Source organism: Trichechus manatus, unplaced genomic scaffold (assembly GCF_000243295.1).
Source record: "Trichechus manatus latirostris isolate Lorelei unplaced genomic scaffold, TriManLat1.0 scaffold00008, whole genome shotgun sequence".
Lineage (NCBI taxonomy): Eukaryota > Metazoa > Chordata > Mammalia > Sirenia > Trichechidae > Trichechus > Trichechus manatus.
This window is the reverse complement of record NW_004443944.1, coordinates 21,685,886-21,696,604: the sequence shown is the minus strand read 5'-3', so window position 1 is coordinate 21,696,604 and position 10,719 is coordinate 21,685,886. Positions and strand designations below refer to the sequence as shown.

Below are 10,719 nucleotides of genomic sequence, written 5' to 3'. Positions count from 1 at the left end.
ACCAAAAAAAAAAAAAGAAAAAAAATAGGTTGAGAAGTTAGAGGGTTGATATGTTGTGGGGTTGTTAACCAATGTTATAAAACAACATGTGTACTTCTGTTTCATGAGAAACTATTTGTTCTGTAAGACTTCACCTGAAATACAATAAAAAATAAAAAAATAAAAAAAAAAGAATTGGTGTGTGTTCTTGGCCAAGTCAGTTAACATCTCTGAACATCAGTCCTCAACTGAAAAAGTATTTGCCTCATAGGGTTGTTGGAAGGATTAGGCAAGGTTATGCATATGAATTGTTAGAGGTAATTTCTGGTATCTAAAATGTGTTCAATACATGTCAGTGATTATAAGTATAATTAAATAAATTTAGGTGGTTTAAAATACCAGAAATTTGGACACAGCATAGGACATCTGAAAGTATAGCCATTTTAAAGGTCAAAGAGGAACCAATGCAGATATGGAATATCGGGTCCTTGACATGGGCAACGCTTGAATGATGCATTCAGCAGAGATTTTTGCGGTTGGACATTGTGTTTTCCTTGGTTTCTTGATTAGATGCTGTAATCTATGGTTAACCTGGCTGTGAGCACTATGAGTTCATTCGGTTTTCTTCTCAGCAGGTGGTCAGAAGAACACTGCTAAGCAGAGATAGCCAACTCTTTCGTTTGGGCCATTCTGACTGATAACCTTGAAGCGGGGAAGCGGGGCCTCATGAGGGTGGCTTCTGGTACACCTGAGAGGACAGGAGGATGGATGAACAGTTGAGTTTAGGAAGTACAGGGAAGAAAACCAGATGGATGGATGGGTGGGAGGAAGAAAGGAAGAATGAAAGAATGGAGGGAAGGAAGGAAGAAAGAAAGGCAGGCAGGCCATTGATCCTGTGGTATTTGGTATATAATAAGAACTCAAGAATGTTAGCTACTAGTACTGTTAGAATGGGAAATATAGGAATAAATGCAAGCACATTTTCTTTTGTTCTCTTCTTATCACGGTACTATTTTTAGGACAAAGGTCCATCATGCTGTCAGAACACACATTCTGGATTTAGTTCCAGACATAGCACTGGCAATCCACTACAAATTCCTATGTGGTGTGACCAACATGATATTTCTATGCGGTGTGGAGGGAGATTCAAGGGGTAGGCAGCTGACACAAAGCTGGGAGGGCAGGAGAACCTTGTGGATGATAGAAACAGGCTTTAAAGAAGTTCTGTGATAGCTGTTTAATAAATGTTCACTGTTTGTCAAAAGTGTTAGACTGTAAGGAACTAATACATTTTTACCAGGTAAATGGAAGAAGCAGAACCATGAGGTGAGTGAGATAAGGCTGCAGGACAGAATCAGTGTAGTGGTTAAGGGGGTGGGGGGTGGGGCTGAGGAAGAGTTGGTGCTTCAGTAAGGAAAGAGTTAGGTTTGTGGTCTTCAAGGGAAGGGTTTATAGGACTTTGAGAGGTGAGCAGCCAGCGACCTCGGCCAGGCACAGCCAAGGCGTCCAGAGAGCTGAATCCTGATTGCTTTAAAATATCTTACCACTCCATTGCCTTGGAGACCACAGGTGGACCCTGATTACTTGGAAAGGAGTCCTGGGCAGAGAAAAGAAGGAAGGAGTGAAGGAAGGAGGGTCATAGGCTGATATAAATGCAATTTCAAATGTTGTTGTTAGGTGCTGTCAAGTTGGTTCTAACTCATAGCAACCCTGTGTATAACAGAGCAAAACACTGCCTAGTCCTGCACCATCCTCACAGTCATTGCTGTGTTTAAGGTCATTGTTGCATCTCATTGAGGGTTTTCCTCCTTTTCGCTGACCCTCTACTTTACCAAGCATGAGTCCTTCTCCAGGGACTAGTCCATCCTGATAACATGTTCAAATTACATGAGAGGACGTCTTGCCACCCACACTTCTAAGGAGCATTCTTGCTGTACTTCTCCCAAGACAGATTTGTTCGTTCTTCTGGTAGTCCATGGTATATTCAATATTCTTTGCCAACACCATAATTCAAAGGCATCAATTCTCCTTTGGTCTTCCTTACTTATTGTCCAGCTTTTGCATGCATATGAGGTGATTGAAAATACTAAGGCTTCAGTCAGGCACATCTTAATCCTCAAAGTGACATCTTTGCTTTTTTAACACTTTAAAGAGGTCTTTTGCAGCAGATTTGCCCAATGCAATATGTCATCTGATTTCTTGACTGCTTCTTCCATGGGTGTTGATTATGGATCCAAGTAAAATGAAATCCTTGACAAATTCAATATTTTCTCCATATATCGTGATGTTGCTTATTGGTCCAGTGGTGAGGATTTTTGTTTTCTTTATGTCAAGGTGTAATCTATACTGAAGGTTGTAGTCTTTGATCTTTGTCAGTAAGTGCATCAAGTCCTCCTCACTTTCAGCAAGCAAGGCTGTGTCATCTGCATATCACAGGTTGTTAAAGAGTCTTCCTCCAGTCCTGATGCCACATTCTTCATATAGTCCAGCTTCTTTATTATTTGCTCAGGATGCAGATTGAATAATTATCGTGAAAGGATATAACCCTGACTCACATTTTTCCTGATTTTAAATATGCGATATCCCCTTGTTCTGTTCGAACAACTGCCTCTTGGTCTATGTAGACATTCCACATGGCCGGTGGGTTCAAACTGCTGACCTTTCAGTTAGCAGCCAAGCACTTAACCACTGTGCCACCAGGGTTCCTCAATTTCAAATAGTTAAGTACAAATTCTATCTTTATGTATACACTCGTGCCAAATACCACCACTCGTCTGTCAGATTGTCGTACTGTGATGGGTTGCATGTTGCTGTGATGATGGCAGCTATGCCACTGGTATTTCAAATACCAACAGAGTAACCCATGGTGGAACAGGTTTCAGGGGAGCTACCAGACTAAGACAGACTAGGATGAAGGACCTGGCATTCTACTTCTGAAAAAATTGGCCAGTGAAAACCTTATGAATAGCAGCAGAACAGCATCAAATATAGTGCCAGAAGATGAGCCCCTCTGGTTGGAAGGCACTCAAAATATGACTGGGGAAGCGATACCTCCTCAATGTAGAATCAACCTTAATGATGTGGATGGAGTAAGCTTCTAGGACCTTCATTTGCTGATGTGGCATGACTCAAAATGAGAAGAAATAGCTGCAAACATCCATTAGTAATCTTAACGTGGAATGTACAAAGTATGAATCTAGGAGAATTGGAAGTGGTCAAAAATGAAATGGAATGCATAAAGATCAATATCCAAACCAAAAAACCCATTGCCGTCAAGTTGATTTGACTCATAGAGAGCCTATAGGGCAGAATAGAACTGCCCCATAGAGTTTCCAAGGAGAGGCTAGTGGATTCGAACTGTCAAACTTTTGGTTGATAGCTGTAGCTCTTAATCACTGTGCCACCGGGGCTCCAAAGATCAATATACTAGGCATTAAAGAGCTGAAATGGACTGGTATTGGCCATTTTGAATCAGACAATCATATGGTCTATTATGCTGGGAACAACAAATTGAAGAGGAATGGTATCACATTCATCATCAAAAAGAACATTTCAAGATCTGTCCTGAAGTGCAGTGCTGTCAGTGATAGGATGATATCCATACACCTACAAGGAAGATCAGTTAATATGACTATTATTCAAATTTACGCACAAACCACTAATGCCAAAGATGAAGAAATTGAAGATTTTTTACCACCTTTATGCAGTCTGAAATTGATCAGATATGCAATCAAGATGCATTGATAGTTACTAGTGATTGAATTGCCAAAGTTGGAAACAAAGAAGAAGGATCGTAGTTGGAAAATATGACTTTGGTGATAGAAATGATGCCAGAGATCGCATTGTAGAATTTTGCAAGACCAATGATTTATTAATTGCAAACACCTTTTTTCAACAACATAAACAGCAACTATTCACATAGACCTCGCCAGATGGAATACACAGGAATCAAATCGACTACATCTGTGGAAAGAAACGATAGAGAAGCTCAATATCATCAATCAGAACAAGGCCAGGGGGGCAGACTGTTCAATGGACTATTAATTGCTCATATTCACATTCAGGTTGAAGCAGAAAAAAATTAAAACAAGTCCACGAGAGCCAAACTACAATCTTTAGTATATCCCACCAGAATTTAGAGACTATCTCAAGAATAGGTTTGATGCACTGAACACTGGTGACAGAAGACCAGACAAGTTGTGGGATGACATCAAGGACATCATACATGAAAGAAAGCAAAGGTCATTAAAAGACAGGAAAGAAAGAAAAGACCAAAATAGATGTCAGAAGAGACTCTGAAACTTGCTCTTGAACATAGAGCAGCTAAAGCAAATGGAAGAAATGATGAAGTAAAAGAGCTGAACAGAAGATTTCAAAGAGTGGCCTGAGAAGATAAAGTGAAGTATGATAATGAAATATGTAAAGACCTGGAGTTAGAAAACCAAAAGGGAAGAACATGCTCAGCATTTCTCAAGGTGATAGAACTGAAGAAAAAATTCAAGGCTTGAGTTGCAATATTGACGGATTCTATGGGCAAAATATTGAATGACACAGGAAGCATCAAGAGAAGATGGAAAGAATACACAGAATCACTGTATCAAAAAGAATTGGTCAACATTCAGCCATTTCAGGAGGTAGGTTATGATCAAGAACTGATGGTACTGAAGCAAGAAGTCCAAGCTGCACTGAAGGCATTGGTGAAAAACAAGGCTCCAGGAATTGAAGGAATACCAATTTAGATATTTCAACAAATGGATGCAATGCTGGAAGCACTCATTTGTCTATGCCAAGAAACTTGGAAGGCAGCTACCTGGCCAACTGACTGGAGGAGATCCATACTTGTGCCCATTCCAAAGAAAGGTGGTCCAAAAGAATGGGAAAATCATCAAACAATATCATTAATATCATGCATGAGTAAAATTTCGCTGAAGATAATTCAAAAGTGGCTGCAGCAGTACATTGACAGGGAACTGCCAGAAATTCAAACTGGATTCAGAAGGGGATGTGGAATGAGAGCTATCACTGCTAATGTCAGGTGGATCTTGGCTGAAAGCAGAGAATACCAGGAATAGGTTTACTTGCATTTTATTGACTATGCAAAGGCATTCAACTGTATGGATCATAACAAATTATGGATAACACTGCGAAGAATGGGAATTCCAGACCACTTAACTGTGCTCATGAGGAACCTGTACATAGACCAAGAGGCAGTCATTCAAACAGAACAAGGGGATATTACCTGGCTTAAAAATAAGGAAACACGTGCATCAGGGTGGTAGCCTAACACTAATATATTGTGAAAGCAGGAATGATGTAATAAATGCACAGTGTAGATATAGTAGAAATAATGTATGTACAGTGTAGTTTCACTTACCAGAATTGGGAAAACAGCGAGCACACTGGAAGGCTGAGAGGTGGTGGCAGTGCCGATCGTAGCCCTGTTAGCGTAGCTGGCAATGGCACATGGGGCTGGATTGAAGGGCTGGGGTTTGAATCCCGCAAAAGAGAGGGATTTATATTCTTAGTCGTACAGTTTGAGACGAGCCCTTGTGGTGCAGTGGTTAAGAGCTCGGCTGCTAACTGAAAGGTCGGCAGTTCGAATCCATCAGCTGTTCCTTGGAAATCCTATGGTGCACTTCTCCTCTGTCATATAGGGTCACTATGAGTCAGGATTGACTCAACAGCAATGGTTTTTTGTTTTGTTTTTTGGTACAGTTAGAGAAATGCACCAGACCCAGTACCATAGAGAGAAACGCAGGGGACACGTCGAGGATGGGATCTTGCGATGCATGGTGCGTTTATGAGTCACCAAGTGTTTGACTGAATGTGGCTGGGTCGTTCAATAACGGCAGAGGAGTTTGAAAGGAGGAGCTTGGTCAAGCCCCTGTGTAAAACTGGCAGCGAATGCGTTGACGTAGACACTCTACTGAACCTCTAGCTTACTCCAGAGGAATGCGAAAAGGTGTGGCTCTCCTGCTGAACGCCATTTTTGCTTTTTGCCTTTTTTCGTAAAAGTGCAAATCCTCTTCTGATTTCTTTTGGTTAGAGAAAACAGGTACTAATGTAGGTCTTTCATAGAAGCAAAGTGGGGTAAAGTGAACTTTCGAAAAGTGGGGGATACCTGTATATATAAAAGGGCTTAGTAGGTTTGTGCAGAACATGGGTTTCTTTTCTAGGACAGGAAAGGGGGAAGAAGGAAGAGGAGGAGGAGGAAGAGGAAGAAAAAAGTAGAGGAGGAGGAGAAGATGAAGAAGGAAAAGGAGGAGGAGGAGGAGGAGGCAAGGAGGCAGCAGTAGAAAGGCTATACTCTGGTTGGAATGGGGGCCCAAGAATCTGGAAGCAAGCCTGCAGTTCTCTGACACACATGGGGTTGCCATGAGTAGGAATCAACTGACGGCAACTGGTTTTTTGGATGTAGAGTGGGAGGGAAGAACTAGATCAGGGTAACCCCCAGATTTCTAAGGAAGCATCTCTTAGGGACGCTTGAGAGGAGATGAACTAGATAAACCAAAGGAAAGAGAACTTTCATTTACTGGACCCCTGCTGTATGCCAGACACTGTTACAATCTTATGTATCTTCATAACAACCATACGGGAGAACACTTAACCATCTTCATTACAAATGAGGAAATTAAAGCTCTTTTAAGTGCCCAAGATCATAGAGCTGATGTCAAATTTGACCCAAAAGTGTATGTGTTTCCCAAATCATGTTTTTTCCACTGGATCCTCTAATTCCCTTTTTACTCAATATTTCAGAATTCTAAGCACGCAAGCTAATTCTTGTCTGTTCAAAATTGAAATCAAGGCAAGCGTTGGTGGAAATAATCTGACTTTATACCCAGCCTGGTTATATACTGTCCCACATTAAACATATTCATATAGAGTATAAGCAGTACCTATAAATATCTTTCCAATAAAAGTGAGGCCATGTATTTCTGAGTGATAATACCCTGCTCTAGGCAGTGATATAAACCAGCAGGCTGAAGGCCAAACAACTTTAGCCAGCCTAGAGATTCAATAAGTTAAAAAACGTTTTGGAAGAGAGCTTCAGGCCACACCTGTTTTTTCCTTGGCAATTATATGAAGACACCTCATTCAGCACAAGCGGACTGGCTACAGGGTGTGAATTTCTGTTTAAAGGGGCACTAACAAGTCATACAGGCAAGAGTCTAATCTGAATTTAAGCTTGAGAATTAGAATTAGATAACCAGGTTTTTTTTCCCCTGTTTTATTTTATTATTTGGAAATATCTATCAACAAAAATCTCACTAACATAGCCTTTCTTTCTCCTGAAGTTCCCTCCCCAACACATCACTTGGAGACGCCCTGTAGGGCAGTGGTTCTTAATGGGAGTAGGGCATGGTTTTGAACCCCAGAGGACATTTGGTAAAGTCTGGAGACATTTTTGGTTGTCACAATTTGGGGTGGGGGGTGCAACTGGCATTTAGTGGGTAGAGGCCAAGGATGCTGCTAAATAGCCTGTAATGCACAAGATCACTGCCTTCCCCCAACAAAAAATGTTAATAGTGCCAAGGTGGAGAAACCCTGCTATAGGACCTTCCTTGATTCTCAAATTATATTAGGTTCCCACGTGCTATAGATTAAATTGTGTCCCTCTAAAAAGATTTGTTGAAGTCCTAACCCCTGGTACCTATGAATGTGACCTTGTTTGGAAATAGAATCTTTGAAGATCTTCTCGGTTATCATGAGGTCATATCAGAGTAAGAGGGGTCCTAATCCCATCTAAGTAGCGTGCTATGAAAGAGAACAGACATGGAACATTAGCCAGAGGAAGAACGGCCACATGACAACAGAGGCAGACACAGCTGCAAGCCAAGGAATGCCAAGGATTTCCAGGAGCTAATAGAAAGGCATGGAGTAGTTTGTCTCTCAGAACCCTCAGAATCAACATGACTGATATCCTGATTTGGACTTCTAGCCCCCAGATCTGTGAGATAGTACATTTTTGTTCTTAGAAGCCACCCAGTTTGTGGTATTTTGTTCCAGCAGCCCTAAGACACTAAGCCATCATAATATACGTTTTCATAGCAACTTAAACTCTTCATACCACTCATCACAGATTGCAATGAAATATCTGTTTGTGCTATTATTTGTTCAATAGCTTTCTCCCCTAACTCCATTGACTTCTCTAGGAGGGCAGAGACAGCATTTGTTTTCCTTGCCATTGTATTGCCAGGAGTGATTACAGAGCCTGACACGTTGTTGTGTGCTGTCAGTCGATTCCAACTCATAGTGACCCTATATGACAGAGTAGAATTGCCCCATAGGGTTTCCTAGGCTTCAAATCTTTATGGGAGCAGATCACCACGTCTTTTCTCCTGTGGAGCCACTGGTAGATTCAAACCACCAACCTTTTGGTTAGCAGTCAACCACTTTAGCCATTGTGCCACCAGGGCTCTTTACCTGACACATAGCAGGTGATAAAGAGTTGATGAATAAACCAACACATAATAAAAGATGGAATGCACTCAACTGGTGGGTTATTTCTCTGAGATTATCCAAATCTCTACCACTTCAGTTGGAAGAATTAATTTGGAACTATAAATTGTTTAATTGATCAATTAATTTATCAATAAACCAGGAATTATTATTCATCCTCGTCCTGCAGACAGACAACAGTACTAGCCCTATAGTAGCCAGCCTCCAAGATGGCCTCTTGACAGTCACACTCTTGTGTATCCCCTCCTAGCTTCAAGGCTATGTCAGAAGGTACATTATGATTTCTTCTTATCTTTCTCGGATCATTCACTCTAGTGGAAGGCATCTGACATGTTGCCAGAAGAGACCCATATTATGAGAAACTGAGGACTCCTGCTAATAGCTGTGTGAGGGAGCCATATTGGAAGCAGATCCCAACCCCAGTCAAGGCTTCAGATGACGCAGCTCCAGTCAATGTCTGTACTGCAACCTGAAGAGAGACCCTGATCCAAGACCACCCAGCTAAGCTGCTCTCAAATTCCCGACCCTCAGAAACTGTGTGAGATAAAGAAATGTTTGTTGTTTTATGGAAAAAAAAAAAAAAAAGAAAGAAAGAACAGGGACTTTCTCAAGTACTGGGCTGAGTTTGAAATCTTAGATTGATTCCTGCATTGTAGCTGACCCTGAGCAAGTTACTTAACTGTTATTCCCATCACTTTTAAAGTAAGAATAATACTGGCTTTTACACTGTTGGAATGAAACTGAATGATATATATTGGGATGTGTAATAGATAAATTAAGAGGTATTTGGGTTTTTGGAGGGAAGAGGGAAGGGGTTACTGTGAACTCTTAAGTAAGTATTAAAAGGCTATTGTCCTTTTAGTTGTGAGTTCTGAGCTCCCTTGCTCCAGGCAGAAATTAAGAATTGGCTTTTCAGACTCTGCCTACACTCACAGAGAAGGGGGAGGAGACCTCTGTGCTTCAGCAGGAACATGACAGGGGTGTGGCTTGACCTTGAACACAAAGGTAGAAAGAAGCCTGCTAGGCTGGAGGAAGATGACCTGCGTTGCAGGGACAGATACTAGAGCCCCTGATGGTAGGATGGAAATAGTTTGAGCACTGAGAGCAGCAGCTTCAGGAATTAGAGCCTTGGCCAATGTCCTGGTTGCTGACTCTGTGGTGAGGTTGGAGTGGATACCACCAGAAAAGCTTCCAGGCACGTTGGACCTGGATAAGTCCACCTCAGAGGCAACCTGGAGGGACCAAAGACCAAAGAGGCTTCTCAGACCTTGCTCTAGTGAGTGAGTTAGCCTGGGGTTCTTTTAAGACCCTAAGTTGGGGAGGGGGGCTTCAATGTTTTAGTCAATTCAGAAAAGTAGAAGAAACCTGATAAGTCTTATTCCTGGGTATCACTGAGCAAGTAATAGATGATGAAAACAGATTTAAATTCCCCTAATTTGCAATTAAGTGTCATTAGGTTTTTCTTTAAGATGGTGAACCTGAGCAACTTAATTATTAATGATAATTAATCTAGCCTAGGCTCTCCCCACTCCTAATCATGTGGTGCCCCAAACATGTCAACAACTGATTGCCAAGACCCCCCAGGCTCCTCTTTCCCTTGGTGCCATGATGGGTGATGGCCAGAGAGGGGTGCACTTCCCTGGCCACCACATTACATCCTGCTCCACCCACCTGCCCCATGTTCTCCCTTGCTTCCCAATAGCCCTCTAATGGTTCTGTCCCACTCTTGTACCTGGAGCCACCTCTCTGCCTTCATGACTATTTTGTTCTCACCAGGCTCTACATTTTCTCTCATGTCTTGCTTCCATTTCAGCTAATTCCAGTGGAGACAATCTTGCTTAAATTCACTCAGTTCTAACACACACAAACATTTCTTGCCCTACCTTCCTTCAGATTCTTAGGCCTTGCACGAAAATGTCTTTCTTCCCTCTGTGTTCTAGCTGCAAGTCAATTAAGGACCTTAAAGGTAAGATGGCTGTTAGCATGTATCAAGAAAAAGAAAAAAAAAAAAAAAAAGTAAAATAATAGGTTTTGATAAGAAAATAGAGGTTGACATTTTCTTCTGGTGTGGAGGGTGTTTATTTTACTAGTCTTCTGATGCTTTTTCAAAAAAAAAAAAAATCCACTTCATTTTTCTTTCCTTAACTCATATATTTACCTTAAAAAACAAAACAAAACTACCATTTTTTAGTGGCCCATGGTTTACTCGGCTTAGCATAATAAGACAGGGGGGCTATAGAGTCAGACAGAAGTAGTTGTGGTTTCTGGAAAAGATTGCAA

At 41.4% G+C, this 10,719-nt stretch overlaps 1 protein-coding gene across 1 annotated transcript in view; it reads right to left on the bottom strand.

Moving 5' to 3' along the window:
- Window positions 1-10,719, bottom strand: part of PTPRT (protein tyrosine phosphatase receptor type T) — a gene marked incomplete at its 3' end in the record, with an annotated part of 923,104 nt that overhangs the window by 331,179 nt on the left and 581,206 nt on the right. Inside the window, exons 10-11 of the mRNA XM_012558679.1 lie at window positions 6,503-6,519; window positions 1,509-1,534 (exon numbers count right to left, since the gene is read on the bottom strand). Coding sequence (XP_012414133.1) covers window positions 1,509-1,534; window positions 6,503-6,519 — 43 coding nt within the window. The remainder of the gene's footprint in view (window positions 1-1,508; window positions 1,535-6,502; window positions 6,520-10,719) is intronic.